The sequence below is a fragment of the Gobius niger genome (assembly GCF_951799975.1).
Source record: "Gobius niger genome assembly, chromosome: 23".
Lineage (NCBI taxonomy): Eukaryota > Metazoa > Chordata > Actinopteri > Gobiiformes > Gobiidae > Gobius > Gobius niger.
The window spans coordinates 29,485-51,834 of NC_136874.1; the positions used below are offsets into that span (position 1 = coordinate 29,485).

The 22,350-nt window shown below is 46.8% G+C and overlaps 2 protein-coding genes across 2 annotated transcripts; both read right to left on the reverse strand.

Annotated features, from left to right (window-relative positions):
- Positions 1-343: 343 nt before the first annotated feature.
- cd59a (CD59 molecule (CD59 blood group) a) lies at positions 344-9,913 on the reverse strand. Its single transcript, XM_079581581.1, has 4 exons — positions 9,748-9,913; positions 2,148-2,249; positions 723-796; positions 344-507 (listed from the first exon to the last, which is right to left on the reverse strand). Exons 1-4 carry the CDS (start codon positions 9,896-9,898, stop codon positions 385-387), a joined length of 450 nt encoding a protein of 149 aa, XP_079437707.1. The 5' UTR covers positions 9,899-9,913; the 3' UTR covers positions 344-384.
- Positions 9,914-15,252: 5,339 nt separating this feature from the next.
- Positions 15,253-21,931, reverse strand: eef1b2 (eukaryotic translation elongation factor 1 beta 2). The gene is made up of 7 exons (XM_079581636.1): positions 21,772-21,931; positions 19,978-20,100; positions 19,695-19,830; positions 18,621-18,687; positions 17,798-17,923; positions 16,665-16,732; positions 15,253-15,357 (listed from the first exon to the last, which is right to left on the reverse strand). Exons 1-7 carry the CDS (start codon positions 21,849-21,851, stop codon positions 15,271-15,273), a joined length of 687 nt encoding a protein of 228 aa, XP_079437762.1. The 5' UTR covers positions 21,852-21,931; the 3' UTR covers positions 15,253-15,270.
- Positions 21,932-22,350: the final 419 nt, after the last annotated feature.

Here is a 22,350-nt window from a genome sequence, read left to right on the forward strand (position 1 = left end):
AGAATCGCGGTACAAAGATCGGCCTAAGTATCGCGATACAAAGATCGGCCTAAGTATCGCGATACAAAGATCGGCCTAAGTATCGCGATACAAAGATCGGCCTAAGTATCACGATATTGGATCGGCCTAAGTATCACGATATTGGATCGGCCTAAGTATCACGATACAAAGATCGGCCTAAGTATCGCGATACAAAGATCGGCCTAAGTATCGCGATACAAAGATCGGCCCCACAGAGCTGAGTGTGACGTCACTCACGTACACGTTTATTCACCACAATAGAAACATGTTTTTGATTATTGTGAAAATGGACCCGGTCCAGACGACTGCTGTTAGAGCCTCAGGGTTAGTGCGGCAGTGGGCGGGGCCTCAGGGGGCGGGGCCTCAGTGGGCGGTCCACCACAAGGCCAGCAGCGAGCAGAGCAGACCAATCAGGAGGCTGGCTGAGGCGGCGGGGGCGGAGTTACACAGGTCAGAGTTACAGCAGGAGAAGGTGAAGCTCGGGATCTGGACGACAGAGAGCCACAAGTGAAATACACGTATACTGCAGTACTTTCTACTACAAATACACTCTGATACTGCAAATACACTCTGATAGTGCAGTACTTTCTACTGCAGTACTTACTACTGCACATACTTCCAGGGAAATCTGCACTTTGCAGGTTTATACATGATAGATTACTGCAGTACTATTAACAATCATAGTACTTTTATATATTTACCGTTGGATACACGAAGGACAGACTGTTGAAGTCACACTCAGAGTATTTGACACAGCTGCGATATGTGTCTCCTCCTGAAACACAAACACAAGCTTCTGTCAGTCTGCCCCAGGGCAACTGTGGCTACAACAGCAGGTTCCCATCGCTGAGTCTGGACAAAGGAAAATTATATATAAATATTATATATAAATATTATATATAATATTTATATATAAATATTATATATAAATATTATATATAAATATTATATATATATGTGGACGTGAACTTTACGTGATGAATAAACTCTACGATTCAGAAACAACTTTGAAAAGTTTCATCCTGACAGTTCATGAGATGAAACAATGTTAAAACAAACAAACTAAAGACACGCCACTAGGGGGAGCAGTTACACCCTGACCCGCTCTACACCCTGACCCGCTCTACACCCTGACCCGCTCTGACCCGCTCTGACCCGCTCTACACCCTGACCCGCTCTGACCCGCTCTGACCCGCTCTACACCCTGACCCGCTCTGACCCGCTCTGACCCGCTCTACACCCTGACCCGCTCTGACCCGCTCTGACCCGCTCTACACCCTGACCCGCCCTGACCCGCTCTACACTCTGACCCGCTCTACACCCTGACCCGCCCTGACCCGCTCTACACCCTGACCCGCCCTACACCCTGACCCGCTCTACACCCTGACCCGCTCTGACCCGCTCTGACCCGCTCTACACCCTGACCCGCCCTGACCCGCTCTACACCCTGACCCGCCCTGACCCGCTCTACACCCTGACCCGCCCTGACCCGCTCTACACCCTGACCCGCTCTACACCCTGACCCGCTCTACACCCTGACCCGCTCTACACCCTGACCCGCCCTGACCCGCTCTACACCCTGACCCGCTCTGACCCGCTCTACACCCTGACCCGCTCTACACCCTGGGTTAGGGTTAGGGTTCCACCTGTAAGTCAGTCATGTTCCACCTGTAGGTCGGTCAGACATCGCACATGTAACTGTTGTTGTAGTTGTGTTTCGCTTGTATTGCAGTTCAGTTCAGTTCTTTATCTGAACCTTTCATGCTTTGTAAGTGTGGTCCGTGTTTAAAGTATCACTGGTTCTTTTGTGGACGAGACAAATCAAACTATGATGTGGCTAAATGTACCATTGATAATGTGTACAGTTACTTCACATGTATGTTGGGTGTACGTGTGTGTACTGTGTTCCTGTACTCTTGTACTTTGTACTTTGCAATATGTGCTTTTGTTCTATTGTTGTGCTATCATTATTTATTATCATTACTACTATAGTACTGGTATTGTAGTATTGCAGTAGTACTGTAATAGTACTATAGTACTCATACCTCTGGCCTTCAGGGTGAGGCAGTGTGTGTGCAGTGTTGTAGTATTGCAGTAGTACTGTAATAGTACTATAGTACTCATACCTCTGGCCTTCAGGGTGAGGCAGGCATCGTCTTGGCTGCAGTCTCTGGTTTTGGAGCAGGATCCCGAATAATCCTGACAACTGTAGCATTTTATAGATTCACCTGGAAAAACAACATCACAAAACTTACATTTATAACCTTTATTATATCTCAGTATAAATGTTACTATATTTCATCATAATCTTTATTATAACATGAGGCTTTTTGTGTCACTGACGTTTTCGTCTCTTGTTTTACTTTTAGTCGGAGTTTTAGCCTCAGGAACAACTTTTTGAATTAAAAAATATGACTTTGACTAAAAATACGACGACATATAAAGTTTTATTTATTTGCAAGGACATGTACAGGACTTAACCTCAGACTAAAGCTCAGACTAAAGCTCAGACTAAACCTCAGGCTAAAGCTCAGACTAAAGCTCAGACTAAAGCTCAGACTAAAGCTCAGACTAAACCTCAAGCTCAGACTAAAGCTCAGACTAAAGCTCAGGCTAAAGCTCAGGCTAAAGCTCAGACTAAAGCTCAGGCTAAAGCTCAGGCTAAAGCTCAGGCTAAAGCTCAGACTAAAGCTCAGACTAAAGCTCAGGCTAAAGCTCAGGCTAAAGCTCAGGCTAAAGCTCAGACTAAAGCTCAGGCTAAAGCTCAAGCTCAGACTAAAGCTCGGACTAAAGCTCAGGCTAAAGCTCAGGCTAAAGCTCAGACTAAAGCTCAGGCTAAAGCTCAGGCTAAAGCTCAGGCTAAAGCTCAGGCTAAAGCTCAGACTAAAGCTCAGACTAAAGCTCAGACTAAACCTCAGACTAAAGCTCAGACTAAAGCTCAGGCTAAAGCTCAGACTAAAGCTCAGACTAAAGCTCAGGCTAAAGCTCAGGCTAAAGCTCAGACTAAAGCTCAGGCTAAAGCTCAGACTAAAGCTCAGACTAAAGCTCAGACTAAAGCTCAGACTAAAGCTCAGACTAAAGCTCAGACTAAAGCTCAGACTAAAGCTCAGACTAAAGCTCAGACTAAAGCTCAGACTAAAGCTCAGACTAAAGCTCAGACTAAAGCTCAGACTAAAGCTCAGACTAAAGCTCAGACTAAAGCTCAGACTAAAGCTCAGGCTAAACCTCAGACTAAAGCTCAGACTAAAGCTCAGACTAAAGCTCAGACTAAAGCTCAAGCTCAGACTAAAGCTCAGGCTAAAGCTCAGACTTAAGCTCAGACTTAAGCTCAGGCTAAAGCTCAGACTAAAGCTCAGACTTAAAGGAATAGGCCACCGTTTTTACATACTAAGATATGTTCTTACCTAACTTTAGACGTGTTAATATATCCCCGTCTGGTCTTTGTCCGTGCGCTCACACATACGCAGCCTCTCCCACATGTCACATAGCTCCGAAAAAGCTCACGATAGAAGCTACCAAGCTCTTCCACGTGTTCCCTATTTAAATAAAGTTACGTGAAGTGTTTTCATGCGAAGTATATTTACCCAGAAATGTAGCATGTCGATTTTATAAGCAAATAAAGAGGGGGATTATATTGTGAGGCGTAATGATACGAGGAGCACAGCGTCCGCGTAGTAACTCCTAAAGACTTCCCCCGCTCACTTCCGTCAATAACCTTTAGGAGTTACTGCGCGGACGTTTTACTCCTCGTATCATTACGCCTCACAATATAGTCCCCCTTTTTATCTGCTTATAAAATCGACATGCTACATTTCTGGGTAAATATACTTCGCATGAAAACACTTCACGTAACTTTATTTAAATAGGGAACACGTGGAAGAGCTTGGTAGCTTCTATCGTGAGCTTTTTCGGAGCTATGTGACATGTGGGAGAGGCTGCGTATGTGTGAGCGCACGGACAAAGACCAGACGGGGATATATTAACACGTCTAAAGTTAGGTAAGAACATATCTTAGTATGTAAAAACGGTGGCCTATTCCTTTAACCTCAGACTTAACCTCAGACTAAAGCTCAAGCTCAGGCTAAAGCTCAGGCTAAAGCTCAGGCTAAAGCTCAGGCTAAAGCTCAGGCTAAAGCTCAGGCTAAAGCTCAGACTTAAGCTCAGGCTAAAGCTCAGGCTAAAGCTCAGGCTAAAGCTCAGGCTAAAGCTCAGACTAAAGCTCAGACTAAAGCTCAGGCTAAAGCTCAGACTAAACCTCAGGCTAAAGCTCAGACTAAACCTCAGGCTAAAGCTCAGACTAAAGCTCAGACTAAAGCTCAGACTAAAGCTCAGACTAAAGCTCAGACTAAACCTCAGGCTAAAGCTCAGGCTAAAGCTCAGGCTAAAGCTCAGACTAAAGCTCAGGCTAAAGCTCAGACTAAAGCTCAGACTAAAGCTCAAGCTCAGACTAAAGCTCAGACTAAAGCTCAGGCTAAAGCTCAGACTTAACCTCAGACTTAACCTCAGACTAAAGCTCAGACTAAAGCTCAGACTAAACCTCAGGCTAAAGCTCAGACTAAAGCTCAAGCTCAGGCTAAAGCTCAGGCTAAAGCTCAGACTAAACCTCAAGCTCAGACTAAAGCTCAGACTAAAGCTCAGACTAAAGCTCAGACTAAAGCTCAGGCTAAACCTCAGACTAAAGCCTAGACTAAAGCTCAAGCTCAGACTAAAGCTCAGACTAAAGCTCAGACTAAAGCTCAGACTAAAGCTCAGACTAAAGCTCAGACTAAAGCTAAAGCTCAGACTAAAGCTCAGACTAAAGCTCAGACTAAAGCTCAGACTAAAGCTCAGACTAAAGCTCAGACTAAAGCCTAGACTAAAGCTCAAGCTCAGACTAAAGCTCAGACTAAAGCTCAGACTAAAGCTCAGACTAAAGCTCAGACTAAAGCTCAGACTAAAGCTCAGACTAAACCTCAGACTAAAGCTCAGACTAAACCTCAGACTAAAGCTAAAGCTCAGGCTAAAGCTCAGACTAAAGCTCAGACTAAAGCTCAGACTAAAGCTCAGGCTAAAGCTCAGACTAAAGCTCAGACTAAAGCTCAGACTAAAGCTCAGGCTAAAGCTCAGACTAAAGCTCAGACTAAACCTCAGACTAAAGCCTAGACTAAAGCTCAAGCTCAGACTAAAGCTCAGACTAAAGCTCAGGCTAAAGCTCAGACTTAACCTCAGACTTAACCTCAGACTAAAGCTCAGACTAAAGCTCAGACTAAACCTCAGGCTAAAGCTCAGACTAAAGCTCAAGCTCAGGCTAAAGCTCAGGCTAAAGCTCAGACTAAACCTCAAGCTCAGACTAAAGCTCAGACTAAAGCTCAGACTAAAGCTCAGACTAAAGCTCAGGCTAAACCTCAGACTAAAGCCTAGACTAAAGCTCAAGCTCAGACTAAAGCTCAGACTAAAGCTCAGACTAAAGCTCAGACTAAAGCTCAGACTAAAGCTCAGACTAAAGCTAAAGCTCAGACTAAAGCTCAGACTAAAGCTCAGACTAAAGCTCAGACTAAAGCTCAGACTAAAGCTCAGACTAAAGCCTAGACTAAAGCTCAAGCTCAGACTAAAGCTCAGACTAAAGCTCAGACTAAAGCTCAGACTAAAGCTCAGACTAAAGCTCAGACTAAAGCTCAGACTAAACCTCAGACTAAAGCTCAGACTAAACCTCAGACTAAAGCTAAAGCTCAGGCTAAAGCTCAGACTAAAGCTCAGACTAAAGCTCAGACTAAAGCTCAGGCTAAAGCTCAGACTAAAGCTCAGACTAAAGCTCAGACTAAAGCTAAAGCTCAGACTAAAGCTCAGACTAAAGCTCAGACTAAAGCTCAGACTAAAGCTCAGACTAAAGCTCAGACTAAAGCTCAGACTAAAGCTCAGACTAAAGCTCAGACTAAAGCTAAAGCTCAGGCTAAAGCTCAGACTAAAGCTCAGACTAAAGCTCAGACTAAAGCTCAGGCTAAAGCTCAGGCTAAAGCTCAGACTAAACCTCAGACTAAAGCTCAGACTAAAGCTCAGACTAAAGCTAAAGCTCAGACTAAAGCTCAGACTAAAGCTCAGACTAAAGCTCAGACTAAAGCTCAGACTAAAGCTCAGACTAAAGCTCAGACTAAAGCTCAGACTAAAGCTCAGACTAAAGCTCAGGCTAAAGCTCAGGCTAAAGCTCAGACTAAACCTCAAGCTCAGACTAAAGCTCAGACTAAAGCTCAGGCTAAAGCTCAAGCTCAGACTAAAGCTCAGACTAAAGCTCAGACTAAAGCTCAGGCTAAAGCTCAAGCTCAGGCTAAAGCTAAAGCTCAGACTAAAGCTAAAGCTCAGACTAAAGCTCAGGCTAAAGCTCAGGCTAAAGCTCAGACTAAAGCTCAGACTAAAGCTCAGACTAAAGCTCAGGCTAAAGCTCAGGCTAAAGCTCAGACTAAACCTCAAGCTCAGACTAAAGCTCAGACTAAAGCTCAGACTAAAGCTCAGGCTAAAGCTCAGACTAAAGCTCAGACTAAAGCTCAGACTAAAGCTCAGACTAAACCTCAAGCTAAAGCTCAGACTAAACCTCAGACTAAAGCTCAGGCTAAAGCTCAGGCTAAAGCTCAGGCTAAAGCTCAGACTAAAGCTCAGACTAAAGCTCAGACTAAAGCTCAGACTAAAGCTCAGGCTAAAGCTCAGACTAAAGCTCAGACTAAAGCTCAGGCTAAAGCTCAGGCTAAAGCTCAAGCTCAGGCTAAAGCTCAAGCTCAGGCTAAAGCTCAAGCTCAGACTTAAGCTCAGGCTAAAGCTCAGGCTAAAGCTCAGACTAAACCTCAGACTAAAGCTCAGACTAAAGCTCAGGCTAAAGCTCAGGCTAAAGCTCAGACTAAAGCTCAGACTAAAGCTCAGACTAAAGCTCAGGCTAAAGCTCAGACTAAAGCTCAGACTAAAGCTCAGGCTAAAGCTCAGACTAAAGCTCAGACTAAAGCTCAGACTAAAGCTCAGGCTAAAGCTCAGGCTAAACCTCAGACTAAAGCTCAGACTAAACCTCAGACTAAACCTCAGACTAAAGCTCAGACTAAAGCTCAGGCTAAAGCTCAGGCTAAACCTCAGACTAAAGCTCAGACTAAACCTCAGGCTAAAGCTCAGACTAAAGCTCAGACTAAACCTCAGACTAAAGCTCAGACTAAACCTCAGACTAAAGCTCAGACTAAAGCTCAGACTAAAGCTCAGGCTAAAGCTCAAGCTCAGGCTAAAGCTCAAGCTCAGGCTAAAGCTCAGACTAAACCTCAGACTAAAGCTCAGACTAAAGCTCAGGCTAAAGCTCAAGCTCAGGCTAAAGCTCAGACTAAACCTCAGGCTAAAGCTCAAGCTCAGGCTAAAGCTCAGACTAAACCTCAGACTAAAGCTCAGGCTAAAGCTCAGGCTAAAGCTCAGGCTAAAGCTCAGACTAAAGCTCAGACTAAAGCTCAGGCTAAAGCTCAAGCTCAGGCTAAAGCTCAAGCTCAGGCTAAAGCTCAAGCTCAGACTTAAGCTCAGGCTAAAGCTCAGGCTAAAGCTCAGACTAAACCTCAGACTAAAGCTCAGACTAAAGCTCAGGCTAAAGCTCAAGCTCAGGCTAAAGCTCAAGCTCAGGCTAAAGCTCAAGCTCAGGCTAAAGCTCAGGCTAAAGCTCAAGCTCAGGCTAAAGCTCAGACTAAAGCTCAGACTAAAGCTCAGACTAAAGCTCAGACTAAAGCTCAGACTAAAGCTCAGACTAAAGCACAGACTAAACCTCAGGCTAAAGCTCAAGCTCAGGCTAAAGCTCAGGCTAAAGCTCAAGCTCAGGCTAAAGCTAAAGCTCAGGCTAAAGCTCAGGCTAAAGCTCAAGCTCAGGCTAAAGCTAAAGCTCAGGCTAAAGCTAAAGCTCAGGCTAAAGCTCAGGCTAAAGCTCAAGCTCAGGCTAAAGCTCAGGCTAAAGCTCAGACTAAAGCTCAGACTAAAGCTCAGACTAAAGCTCAGACTAAAGCTCAGACTAAAGCTCAGACTAAAACTCAGACTAAAGCTCAGGCTAAAGCTCAGGCTAAAGCTCAGGCTAAAGCTCAGGCTAAAGCTCAGACTAAAGCTCAGACTAAAGCTCAGGCTAAAGCTCAGACTAAAGCTCAGACTAAAGCTCAGGCTAAAGCTCAGGCTAAAGCTCAGGCTAAAGCTCAGGCTAAAGCTCAGACTAAAGCTCAGGCTAAAGCTCAGGCTAAAGCTCAGACTAAAGCTCAGGCTAAAGCTCAGACTAAAGCTCAGACTAAAGCTCAGACTAAAGCTCAGACTAAAGCTCAGACTAAAGCTCAGACTAAACCTCAGACTAAAGCTCAGACTAAACCTCAGACTAAAGCTCAGACTAAACCTCAGACTAAAGCTCAGACTAAACCTCAGACTAAAGCTCAGACTAAAGCTCAGGCTAAAGCTCAGACTAAAGCTCAGACTAAAGCTCAGACTAAAGCTCAGGCTAAAGCTCAGACTAAAGCTCAGGCTAAAGCTCAGGCTAAAGCTCAAGCTCAGACTAAAGCTCAGACTAAAGCTCAGACTAAAGCTCAGACTAAAGCTCAGACTAAAGCTCAGGCTAAAGCTCAGGCTAAAGCTCAGACTAAAGCTCAGGCTAAAGCTCAGGCTAAAGCTCAGGCTAAAGCTCAGGCTAAAGCTCAGGCTAAAGCTCAGACTAAAGCTCAGACTAAAGCTCAGGCTAAAGCTCAGGCTAAAGCTCAGACTAAAGCTCAGACTAAAGCTTAGACTAAAGCTCAGGCTAAAGCTCAGGCTAAACCTCTTACCACCCACCTGACTCAAGCACATTTTCTCCAGTTTAACTTTACCCAAATCTAAAAACAACAGAGCTCACAGTCTAGCTCAGTGTAATGCTTCATTTGAAAGCTAAGACCTCCAAACCCATCAAAACTCATCTTTTTTGCTTCTTCTATTTCTGTTTTCGTGTCACTCTTTTGTTGCGTTGGCATCTCTTTTTTGTCACTATTTGGGCACTTTGTTCAAGTATATTTAGATTTGGATAAAGCCGAAGTGTAGAATGTGCTCGGCTCAGGCGGGGGGAAGACGTTAAACCTTTACAACGTGAAACCAATCCTGGAATCTACCAAATAAAAGTATAGAAAGCAGATCCAGGTTTTGCTGCTGTTGGATTAAAGCAATGGTTCCCTTGGTTCTTTCAATGGTCGTCAGTGCGCCCCCTACCTCAGGGGCGTTGCAGTTCATTTAGAAAGTAGTTACTTTAAAATGGAATTTGTAAGAAAAAGGAATGTTGCAGTCAAAATAAACCTAAAATTCTCCCAAGGAAGCAAATTTTACTGAAAAATATAGCTTTTCCTATAAAAAATTATGTTAAGTTTCCCCATTTTTTCAATCTGAAATAGTTTCATTTTTGCTCATTATTTCCCCCAATTTTGCCACAAATTCTCCAATTTCTCCCTTAAATGACTCCAGTGTTTCAAGTAGAATACATGTACACTTTAGTATCGATAAAGTACTGCTCTCTACATAAATACCATCACTGATTTACATATTTATTACAATCTGACCTCGTGTCTGACGTCTTTCTGAAACAGCCGAAGCTCAAAGTCCAAACTCACATCATTAAATAGGATTTTAACTGTTTGCTCCTTAAAAGATGTAAACGCTGATGACGCTTCAAAGGTTCTGAGCTGCTGTTTAACAAACACAGTCACATCCTGAGCTTTACTTTAGTTTAGTAAGTTTGTGACTCACCCGTGTTCACGAGGACGCAGAGCAGGGCCACGGCGAGGACCAGGCGGAGCTTCATCTTCACCTGAAACATCTGAAACTCAGTGGGACCAGTCCCGGACTGACCCAGACTCGGACTCAGAGCCAGAGCCGCTCGTCTCTGTGTCGTCTCCATTGTTCAGGTCAAACAAGGCTTTAAACACTGGCCCCTCTGTGCGGGTTAGTGGTCAGGCTGTGAGCTCATCTGACCACCACACAGAGTAAACTGACCAGATCTGACCAAAACAGGACTACGCTGACCAGATCTGACCCAAACCAGGACTACGCTGACCAGATCTGACCCAAACCAGGACTACACTGACCAGATCTGACCCAAACCAGGACTACACTGACCAGATCTGACCCAAACCAGGAGTAAACTGACCAGATCTGACCCAAACCAGGACTACACTGACCAGATCTGACCCAAACCAGGAGTAAACTGACCAGATCTGACCCAAACCAGGACTACACTGACCCAAACCAGCACTACACTGACCAGATCTGACCCAAACCAGGAGTAAACTGACCAGATCTGACCCAAACCAGGACTACACTGACCAGATCTGACCCAAACCAGCACTACACTGACCAGATCTGACCCAAACCAGGAGTAAACTGACCAGATCTGACCCAAACCCGGAGTAAACTGACCAGATCTGACCCAAACCAGGACTACACTGACCAGATCTGACCCAAACCAGGAGTAAACTGACCAGATCTGACCCAAACCAGGACTACACTGACCAGATCTGACCCAAACCAGGAGTAAACTGACCAGATCTGACCCAAACCAGGAGTAAACTGACCAGATCTGACCCAAACCAGGAGTAAACTGACCAGATCTGACCCAAACCAGGACTACACTGACCAGATCTGACCCAAACCAGGAGTAAACTGACCAGATCTGACCCAAACCAGGACTACACTGACCAGATCTGACCCAAACCAGGAGTAAACTGACCAGATCTGACCCAAACCAGGACTACACTGACCAGATCTGACCCAAACCAGGACTACACTGACCAGATCTGACCCAAACCAGGAGTAAACTGACCAGATCTGACCCAAACCAGGAGTAAACTGACCAGATCTGACCCAAACCAGGACTACACTGACCCAAACCAGGACTACACTGACCAAATCTGACCCAAACCAGGACTACACTGACCCAAACCAGGACTACACTGACCAGATCTGACCCAAACCAGGACTACACTGACCAGATCTGACCCAAACCAGGACTACACTGACCCAAACCAGGACTACACTGACCAAATCTGACCCAAACCAGGACTACACTGACCAGATCTGACCCAAACCAGGACTACACTGACAAAAACCCGGACTACACTGACCAGATCTGACCCAAACCAGGACTACACTGACCAGATCTGACCCAAACCAGGACTACGCTGACCAGATCTGACCCAAACCAGGACTACACTGACCAGATCTGACCCAAACCAGGACTACACTGACCAGATCTGACCCAAACCAGGACTACGCTGACCCAAACCCGGACTACACTGACCAGATCTGACCCAAACCAGGAGTAAACTGACCAGATCTGACCCAAACCAGGACTACACTGACCAGATCTGACCCAAACCAGGACTACACTGACCAGATCTGACCCAAACCAGGACTACACTGACCAGATCTGACCCAAACCAGGACTACACTGACCAGATCTGACCCAAACCCGGACTACACTGACCAGATCTGACCCAAACCAGGAGTAAACTGACCAGATCTGACCCAAACCAGGACTACACTGACCAGATCTGACCCAAACCAGGACTACACTGACCAGATCTGACCAAAACAGGAGTAAACTGACCAGATCTGACCCAAACCAGGAGTAAACTGACCAGATCTGACCCAAACCAGGACTACACTGACCAGATCTGACCAAAACAGGACTACACTGACCAGATCTGACCCAAACCAGGACTACACTGACCAGATCTGACCAAAACAGGACTACACTGACCAGATCTGACCCAAACCAGGACTACACTGACCAGATCTGACCCAAACCAGGACTACACTGACCAGATCTGACCCAAACCAGGACTACACTGACCAGATCTGACCCAAACCAGGACTACACTGACCAGATCTGACCCAAACCAGGAGTAAACTGACCAGATCTGACCCAAACCAGGACTACACTGACCAGATCTGACCCAAACCAGGAGTAAACTGACCAGATCTGACCCAAACCAGGACTACACTGACCAGATCTGACCCAAACCCGGACTACACTGACCCAAACCAGGACTACACTGACCAGATCTGACCCAAACCAGGACTACACTGACCAGATCTGACCCAAACCAGGACTACACTGACCAGATCTGACCCAAACCAGGACTACACTGCAATGACAAAAATAAAACCCCAACCAGGACTAAATTTACACCACCACAGACAAATCTACCAGAAATGTCCCAAACCAGGCTGATTCACCCTCACTTTAGTCCCAGTCATGTTTCTGAGACTGGATGAGCCTGAAAAACAGAACGGCCTCAATGCTTCAGTCAAATTCACAAATGTCAGTGTTTTTGCTTTTGTCCCAGTGTTGAAAGACCTGAATATTTAAAATACTCAGAGTAACTGCACTCTACTGAAGTTACTCTCCCACTTCAGAGTAGGGTTAGGGGCCTCGTTTTGCTTTGGTGGCTCTCTTGTAACATACACACATTTTTCATATTTACACACATTTTTGGGTGTTTTCTGGTTGTTTCCGTCTTTAAAAATCGTCTGGAATATTTGGTTTTACAGATGTTGGTCTTGGAGCTCATTTCACCCCAGGGGGAAATATATATTTCATATTAATTGGTCTCTACTAGACCCAATAAAAACTATAGAATTGTCCTTTACATTCTCGGCAGTTTGTTATGGAGCAGAGGCTCAAATTACCTCATGAACATTAAGTTATTACAGAATTGGCATAAACTAGTTTTTAAACTGAACAAAATGAACCAACATGAGCAAAAATGTTTTTGTGGCGACTGCTTTCATTTTGTCAGAGACACAAACTTTCGTACAAAGTGGCCCAATTTGTCCGGGGAGTTCAGGTCATGTATGAAATAAAAATACTTATTTTCAAGATTTAAAGGTGCCTCAATTTACCCAACTGCAGTTTCATTTTCATACCAATAAGAGGTTAGGTTTGGATGTTATTTCGCTCCCTTTTAATTTCATTAGTAAATAGGTTTGTAACAAAGTGCAGCAGAGGAACAGGATACGTTACTGGGCCACAGTGGACCACAGTGGACCACAGTGGGCCACAGTGGGCCACAGTGGACCACAGTGGACCACAGTGGGCCACAGTGGGCCACAGTGGGCCACAGTGGGCCACAGTGGGCCACAGTGGACCACACTGGCCCAGTGACTGCCGCCTCAGGGTTAATTATTTACATCCTTATCTAAAAGCATACTGACTGGAGAGTTTACAGCCTTCATGCCAGTGTGATCCTAATTGAAAGACCTGAGAGACGAGGCCTCCGTATTTAAATACTGAGACGTTCTTACCTTATATAGTTGATACTTACCCGTCTGATCTTTACACATGCGCTGTTACGTAAGCAGCAGAAACGGCGTTAGCATTTAGCCCCGCCCCCTCTAAGGGACCTATATTTCAAGGCCCTGTAACAGTTTTACTGCATTAATCTCTGTAGAGAAATCAGTTCTCTGCATTTCCTCAGTGTCACATGGGGCGACCTGTAGGAGCCGTGAGCTCCAGCCTGGGCCGGCGCTCGGGGTCTCCATGATGTGGAGCCAGGCTGGTGGTCAGGAACACCTGGCTGGTGGTCAGGAACACCTGGCTGGTGGTCAGGAACACCTGGCTGGTGCTCAGGAACACCTGGCTGGTGCTCAGGAACACCTGGCTGGTGCTCAGGAACACCTGGCTGGTGCTCAGGAACACCTGGCTGGTGCTCAGGAACACCTGGCTGGTGCTCAGAAACACCTGGCTGGTGCTCAGGAACACCTGGCTGGTGCTCAGAAACACCTGGCTGGTGGTCAGAAACACCTGGCTGGTGCTCAGAAACACCTGGCTGGTGCTCAGGAACACCTGGCTGGTGCTCAGGAACACCTGGCTGGTGCTCAGGAACACCTGGCTGGTGCTCAGGAACACCTGGCTGGTGGTCAGGAACACCTGGCTGGTGGTCAGAAACACCTGGCTGGTGCTCAGGAACACCTGGCTGGTGCTCAGGAACACCTGGCTGGTGCTCAGGAACACCTGGATGGTGGTCAGGAACACCTGGCTGGTGCTCAGGAACACCTGGCTGGAGGTCAGGAACACCTGGCTGGTGCTCAGAAACACCAGGCTGGTGGTCAGGAACACCTGGCTGGTGCTCAGGAACACCTGGCTGGTGCTCAGGAACACCTGGCTGGTGGTCAGGAACACCTGGCTGGTGGTCAGGAACACCTGGCTGGTGCTCAGGAACACCTGGCTGGTGGTCAGGAACACCTGGCTGGTGGTCAGGAACACCTGGCTGGTGCTCAGGAACACCTGGCTGGTGGTCAGGAACACCTGGCTGGTGGTCAGGAACACCAGGCTGGTGGTCAGGAACACCTGGCTGGTGGTCAGGAACACCTGGCTGGTGCTCAGGAACACCTGGATGGTGGTCAGGAACACCTGGCTGGTGCTCAGGAACACCTGGCTGGAGGTCAGGAACACCTGGCTGGTGCTCAGAAACACCAGGCTGGTGGTCAGGAACACCTGGCTGGTGCTCAGGAACACCTGGCTGGTGCTCAGGAACACCTGGCTGGTGGTCAGGAACACCTGGCTGGTGCTCAGGAACACCTGGCTGGTGCTCAGGAACACCTGGCTGGAGGATTCACCTATTGCACATGTTTTTTATAACCTACACAGACACGGGGAGAACATGCAAACTCCACACAGAAAGGCCCGTCCAGGTGGGAATCGAACCCGGGACCTTGGAGCTGTGAGGCACGAGCACTAACCGCTGTGCCACCGTGCCTACAATGCTGCGCTTTAATATTTTTCTTTGTGTAACTAGACTTGGATCGTGTAATGGCTCATGTAACTATTTAAAATAAAGGAACCGTGAAGAGCTTGGGATCTTCTAACTTCACCCCCGTTTGGCCCCATGTAGGAGAGTGGGAGGGGCTTAATGCCGGCGCCATCTGCGCCGTTTACGTGACAAACGCATCAACTCGTCTAAACCCAGGGAAGAACAGCTCAGTATTTAGAAACGGAGGCCTGTTCCTTTAACCAGAATTATATCCTGCCTAGGGTTAACTAACCCTAACCCTAAACCCATGATGGGGTTAGGGTTAGTTAACGGGTAACAGGTCAAAGCCTGGTGTTTGTCTACATGAAGGAGGGTTTAGGGTTAGGGTTAGTTAACGGGTTAGGGTTAGTTAACGGGTTAGGGTTAGTTAACGGGTTAGGGTTAGTTAACGGGTAACAGGTCAAAGCCTGGTGTTCGTGTACATGAAGGAGGCCCAGAGTGAGTCAAAGTGCTTTATTCAGATTTTATTAAATGCTGCGACGTCGACCGACTGCACCAGGTCCTCGAAGGCCGTGATCTGCTCCTCCAGGATGTCTGTGCCCACCTGAGAGAGAGACAGGTGAGAACAGGTGACTCCGCCCCTTAACCCCGCCCCCTGAGAGAGAGACAGGTGAGAACAGGTGACTCCACCCCTTAACCCCGCCCCCTGAGAGACAGGTGAGAACAGGTGACTCCGCCCCTTAACCCCACCCCTGAGAGAGACAGGTGAGAGCAGGTGACTCCGCCCCTTAACCCCGCCCCCTGAGAGAGAGACACAGGTGAGAACAGGTGACTCCGCCCCTTAACCCCACCCCCTGAGACACAGGTGAGAACAGGTAACTCCGCCCCTTAACCCCACCCCCTGAGAGAGACACAGGTGAGAACAGGTGACTCCGCCCCTTAACCCCGCCCCCTGAGAGAGAGAGACAGGTGAGAACAGGTAACTCCGCCCCTTAACCCCGCCCCTGAGAGAGAGACAGGTGAGAACAGGTGACTCCGCCCCTTAACCCCGCCCCCTGAGAGAGAGACACAGGTGAGAACAGGTGACTCCGCCCCTTAACCCCGCCCCTGAGAGAGAGACAGGTGAGAACAGGTGACTCCGCCCCTTAACCCCGCCCACCTGAGAGACACAGGTGAGAACAGGTGACTCCGCCCCTTAACCCCGCCCCCTGAGAGAGAGACAGGTGAGAACAGGTAACTCCGCCCCTTAACCCCGCCCCTGAGAGAGAGACAGGTGAGAACAGGTGACTCCGCCCCTTAACCCCGCCCCCTGAGAGAGAGACACAGGTGAGAACAGGTGACTCCGCCCCTTAACCCCGCCCCTGAGAGAGACACAGGTGAGAACAGGTGACTCCGCCCCTTAACCCCGCCCCCTGAGAGAGAGACAGGTGAGAACAGGTGACTCCACCCCTTAACCCCGCCCCCTGAGAGACAGGTGAGAACAGGTGACTCCGCCCCTTAACCCCGCCCCCTGAGAGAGAGACAGGTGAGAACAGGTAACTCCGCCCCTTAACCCCGCCCCTGAGAGAGACACAGGTGAGAACAGGTGACTCCGCCCCTTAACCCCGCCCCCTGAGAGAGAGACAGGTGAGAACAGGTGACTCCGCCCCTTAACCCCGCCCCTGAGAGAGAGACAGGTGAGAACAGGTGACTCCGCCCCTTAACCCCGCCCACCTGAGAGACACAGGTGAGAACAGGTAGCCCCGCCCCATAACCCCGCCCCTTAACCCCACCTAATGAGAGACAGGTGAGAACAGGTAACTCCGCCCCTTAACCCCACCCCCTGAGAGAGAGACACAGGTGAGAACAGGTAACTCCGCCCCTTAACCCCGCCCCCTGAGACAGGTGAGAACAGGTAGCTCCGCCCCTCACCTTGTCGTCTTCCACCACACAGTTGATCTGCAGCTTCTTGATGCCGTAGCCGACCGGGACCAGTTTGGCTGAAACAAAAGGCACGAGTTTTAGACCCAACGACGTCACATTAAAGATAAAGAAACTAAACAGAAACAAAGATAAAGAAACTAAACAGAAACAAAGATAAAGAAACTTAACAGAAACGTACAGATAAAGAAACTAATCAGAAACGTAAAGATAAAGAAACTAAACAGAAACAAAGATAAAGAAACTAAACAGAAACAAAGATAAAGAAACTAAACAGAAACAAAGATAAAGAAACTTAACAGAAACGTACAGATAAAGAAACTAATCAGAAACGTAAAGATAAAGAAACTAAACAGAAACAAAGATAAAGAAACTAAACAGAAACAAAGATAAAGAAACTAAACAGAGAAACGTAAAGATAAAGAAACTAAACAGAGAAACGTAAAGATAAAGAAACTAAACAGAGAAACGAGGATCAGAACAAAACGTGGCATCAATAAAACTCAGTCGAAAGATGGTGAAGGTTTGATCATCACGTCCTCGTTTCACAAACATTTATTCCAGACAAACAAGTTTAACCTTTGTGTTTTGTTTGTGGCTTTTCCATATTTCAGATCTTTGAATGACTAATATATAAAACATATCCCAGGTTTCCAGTATGTAACTGTCACTGATGCTCCTGTACAGACTTACAGAAGCTCCGTTAGCGGCTTTTTGTGCCACGTCTGTAAAATACGGTAGATGAACATTTGCTCACAGTATTTTAATTCACTTCTGCACAAAACGACCACAGTGTGAAAGAATATGTGTCAAACAATTATCGTTTTGACCAATTTCAAAAAGAAAAACACACGTCTCATTTTCCAAATAAAGAGTTTGGTAAGAAAAGAAAAAACTCCCTTTGGTCCAAGATCAGTAACAACTTGGATTTGGACAAACTATTTACACATTGATATGTCTTAATTCATTTAGTTTCAGTATTGTGGAACTTTTGCAGAACTGAAGTGGATTAACATAATGTGTTTTCAAACGTTTTGCACAAGTGTTTAACTGAACGAGGGTGAAGAGAATGAGACGTTCCTCAGTAAAAGCCGGGTCTAAACTCAGAGGAACATGTTTCTCACCTTGTCCCCACACCAGGCCGTCCATCACGATGCTCCTCACACTCTCCTCCATCTTCTTCATGTCCGTCTCATCGTCCCACGGCTTCACGTCCAGGAGAATGGACGACTTAGCGATGAGTGTCGGCTCTAACGGGACAAACAGGTCAGAGGCGGGTCTAACGGGACAAACAGGTCAGGGGCGGGTCAGGGGCGGCTCTAACGGGACAAACAGGTCAGAGGCGGGTCAGGGGCGGGTCAGGGGCGGGTCTAACGGGACAAACAGGTCAGAGGCGGCTCTAACGGGACAAACAGGTCAGGGGCGGGTCAGGGGCGGGTCTAACGGGACAAACAGGTCAGGGGCGGGTCAGGGGCGGGTCTAACGGGACAAACAGGTCAGGGGCGGGTCTAACGGGACAAACAGGTCAGGGGCGGGTCTAACGGGACAAACAGGTCAGGGGCGGGTCTAACGGGACAAACAGGTCAGGGGCAGGTCAGAGGCGGGTCAGGGGCGGGTCAGGGGCGGGTCTAACGGGACAAACAGGTCAGGGGCGGGTCATGGGCGGGTCAGGCTGGGCCCCGTTAAACGATACCAGTCTGATCTCAAAACGTTTAAGGCTCCACTGGTATCGAATAAATAACAGTATTGCAAGAAGGGACTAAACAAGGTCCTTTTACCGTCTCCACCAGACCTGCATGTAGTAACCGCAGTAGTAGTAGTAACTGTAGTAACCGTAGTAGTAGTAGTAGTAGTAGTAACAGTAGTAGTAGTAGTAACCGCAGTAGTAACCGCAGTAGTAGTAGTAACCGCAGTAGTAGTAGTAACCGTAGTAACCGTAGGACTCACTCTTTGACTTCTTGGCGGCGTAGGCGGCGAGTCTTTCCTCTTTGATCCGAGTGGCTTCTTCATCCTCCTGTAAAGACGTGAACAAAGATCCTCATTAACCGATATTCAGATCCTCATTAACCGATATCCAGATCCTCATTAACCGATATTCAGATCCTCATTAACCGATATTCAGATCCTCATTAACCGATATTCAGATCCTCATTAACCGATATTCAGATCCTCATTAACCGATATTCAGATCCTCATTAACCGATATTCAGATCCTCATTAACCGATATTCAGATCCTCTTTAACCGATATTCAGATCCTCTTTAACCGATATTCAGATCCTCATTAACCGATATTCAGATCCTCATTAACCGATATTCAGATCCTCATTAACCGATATTCAGATCCTCATTAACCGATATTCAGATCCTCATTAACCGATATTCAGATCCTCATTAACCGATATTCAGATCCTCATTAACCGATATTCAGATCCTCTTTAACCGATATTCAGATCCTCTTTAACCGATATTCAGATCCTCATTAACCGATATTCAGATCCTCATTAACCGATATTCAGATCCTCATTAACCGATATTCAGATCCTCATTAACCGATATTCAGATCCTCATTAACCGATATTCAGATCCTCATTAACCGATATTCAGATCCTCACTAACCGATATTCAGATCCTCACTAACCGATATTCAGATCCTCACTAACCGATATTCAGAGCAGTCGCTTCACATTTACATTACTATAGCTATACTATTACTATACTATTACTATACTATTACTATACTATTACTATACTATTACTATACTATTACTATACGATTACTATACTATTACTATACTATTACTATAACTATACTATTACTATTACTATACTATTACTATACTTTTGAAATCGTATGAAATAAACAGTAAAACAATGTCTCGATTTCTCCTTTGGTAAAATGGTGCAGTTTAAACATGTTTCCATGGGTAAGGGGGGGGTAAGAGGGGGGGTTGGGGGGTAAGGGGGGGGGGGGGGGGGGGGGGTGATGTCATAACCTTTGCTCCTCCTAAATCTGACCCACCTCCTCGTCGGAGCCGAACAGGTCGACGTCATCATCGTCGTCTTCGTCTTTAGTGGCTGCTTTGGGGGCGGAGTCTGTGCTGTCGGCCACGCCCGCCGGGCCGTACTGACCCAGAGGCTTCTTCACTCCAGGCAGGCTGTGGAAGGGCATCAGGGTCATTTCAGGGTCAATGAGACACGGGCGGGGCACTGCGCGGGCGGGGCGCTGCGGGCGGGGCGCTGTGGGCGGGGCACTGTGCGGGCGGGGCACTGTGTGGGCGGGGCACTGTGTGGGCGGGGCTTACCTGCTCTTCTGGCTGCTGTAGGACCTGATGTGGTTGTACCATCTCAGGGCGTGGCACAGGTCAGCAGGGGGCGCTGCTGAGAGGGCATCGAACACAGCCACATCAGCCTGAGACGGAACGAACCTGAGACACATTATATTACAAAATACAATCACTGCTCACTATAGCTATAAAGTACTGCATTATTAATACTTCATCTACAAATACTTTTATAGTTTATGGCCCAAAAAAAAGAAGAAAAAAAAGTGATGAAAACACAATAAAACACAAAAAAGGGACAGAAGCGACGACACAAGCGTTGCTACATTGTTTAATACCAGTACTTTAATACTTTACCTAATATTTATACCAAATGATTTTACCATTCATTTCTTTCACATTTGAAAACCTCTTTTGGATTTTAAACGACCAAGAACTTTTCCTTTTTTTTACTAACTTGTTATTTCTTTTGAATTTTGATAAACAGCATTTTTTTTGTTCCAACGTTGGATTCTAGTCTTTCAAGCCCAGTATCACCAAAGCTTTAGTTTCTGTAACAGACCTGTGGTCTGGTTCACCATAAGAGGATCAGATCTTAGAGCGGCATCACCAACACTCAGCCGAAAGATGGTGAAAGGAATCATCACGTCCTCGCAGTGACTCAGGACTCAGGTCTGCAAACTGGGACTCATCAGGACTAGAACCAGGACTAGAACCAGGACTAGAACCAGGACTAGAACCAGGACTAGAACCAGGACTAGAACCAGGACTAGAACCAGGACTCATCAGGACTAGAACCAGGACTAGAACCAGGACTAGAACCAGGACTAGAACCAGGACTAGAACCAGGACTAGAACCAGGACTAGAACCAGGACTAGAACCAGGACTAGAACCAGGACTAGAACCAGGACTAGAACTAGAACCAGGACTAGAACCAGGACTAGAACCAGGACTAAGCGGGACTAAAACTGATTTACAAATCAGGTCAAGCAATGTGAGGTCTGCAGATGTACAATTCAGTTTTTCACCAGTGATTTTTCATTTTTGAATAGTTCACATTCAATGTCAGCCTGAATCCAATTTAAACCGTATTGTGACATTTCAGGCCTTACTAAATATTACTACAGTTAAACCCAGGACTGCACGGGTTTGGCTGCAGCGCCATGTGGCTCTACTTAACCCCAGCCTTTAACGTAATATCCACGTCCTAAACTGGCCCGGACTGAGCAGATCCGAGCACACCTTCCCCCGCTGCGCCAACTACACTTTCACCGTAGAATGTTCTTTATTTTAGACTCAAACGCGAGGCTAACGCGGCTAATGAGCCAACATGGCGGACGGAAGCTGCAGTAGCTCAATCATAGTTAAACTCAGTCCATTTACGGATCTGAAAGTCCATGTCTAAACCACAGCCTGGTATCAGGGGTTTGATTTAAAGTCTGACTCAGTTTTCTAAAAACATCTGTTTTTAGGGAATAGGAGCATGCTAACAGTTAGCCTAGCTAGATCGGCTCTTCAGGACAAAACCGTCAAATATTAAACATTTCAACCAAACTAAAATGTTTCCCCCTCACACCGGGATAAAAGGTCTGCGGGACTCAGGAACTACCATGAAATATTTGCTTTGATAAACATTTAAGAATAATGCAGTAGCTTTGCACGTGCACAGTAGTGTTTTAGCCACGGTGGCACCAACATGGCGGCGCCGGGGGACAGTTTCTGACTTTAACACGTGTTTCAGCGCAGACCGCGGCGTGTGGCGGGTCTGCGGGCTTTTAGGAAACTTCCAGAAGGTTCTGAAGGTTCGTACTGACCCCTCGATGTAGCTGCGCTCCGTCAGGAACTCATTGAGGACCTTGAGGCCGGAGGAGGAGCGGAGGTCACCGAAGCCCATGGTGCAGTTGAGGCCGGAAACAGAAGGAGGCTCAGCGGGAGGAGACGGCGCTTATACCCGGGCTCAGGCCACGCCCCCCGGGCTGCTCCGCTGCGCCACCGCGCGGCCACAGCGAGGCCTGCACAGGAAACTTTATTATGTATTAAACACTGTACGGGACAGTGGGGGAAACAACATATGTTCTATTTCTATGAAGATGACAGGCAAAAAAAAATATCCCCGAACAATTACTTTCCATTAAAATAATGAAAATATATAGTGGGATGAAGAGAGAGAGAGAGAGAGGGGCGTAACTCCCTCCCACACATACAATATATACAGAATATATTTGATAACATGTTAAATCTGGAGTCTGGGGTAAAATGAGACACTTTTTTTTAGACCCACATCTTTAAAACTGTATAACACATGTATAACACATGTATAACACATGTATAACTGTAATAACTGTTTAACACATGTATAACTGTAATAACTGTATAACACATGTATAACTGTA

What these genes read in the sequence shown, in the direction of transcription:
- eef1b2 (XM_079581636.1), bottom strand. Translation starts at nt 21,851, where the DNA reads ATGGGCTTCGGTGACCTCCGCTCCTCCTCCGGCCTCAAGGTCCTCAAT. An exon ending in CGCCGCCAAGAAGTCAAAGA is followed by an intron (nt 17,924 to 18,620) that starts GTGAGTCCTACG and finishes TTGTCCCGTTAG; the next exon opens with AGCCGACACTCATCGCTAAG. An exon ending in GTGTGGTGGAAGACGACAAG is followed by an intron (nt 15,358 to 16,664) that starts GTGAGGGGCGGA and finishes TCTCTCTCTCAG; the next exon opens with GTGGGCACAGACATCCTGGA.
- cd59a (XM_079581581.1), bottom strand. Translation starts at nt 9,898, where the DNA reads ATGGAGACGACACAGAGACGAGCGGCTCTGGCTCTGAGTCCGAGTCTG. An exon ending in CTGCGTCCTCGTGAACACGG is followed by an intron (nt 2,250 to 9,747) that starts GTGAGTCACAAA and finishes TTGTTTTTCCAG; the next exon opens with GTGAATCTATAAAATGCTAC. An exon ending in CCTCACCCTGAAGGCCAGAG is followed by an intron (nt 797 to 2,147) that starts GTATGAGTACTA and finishes TTTGTGTTTCAG; the next exon opens with GAGGAGACACATATCGCAGC.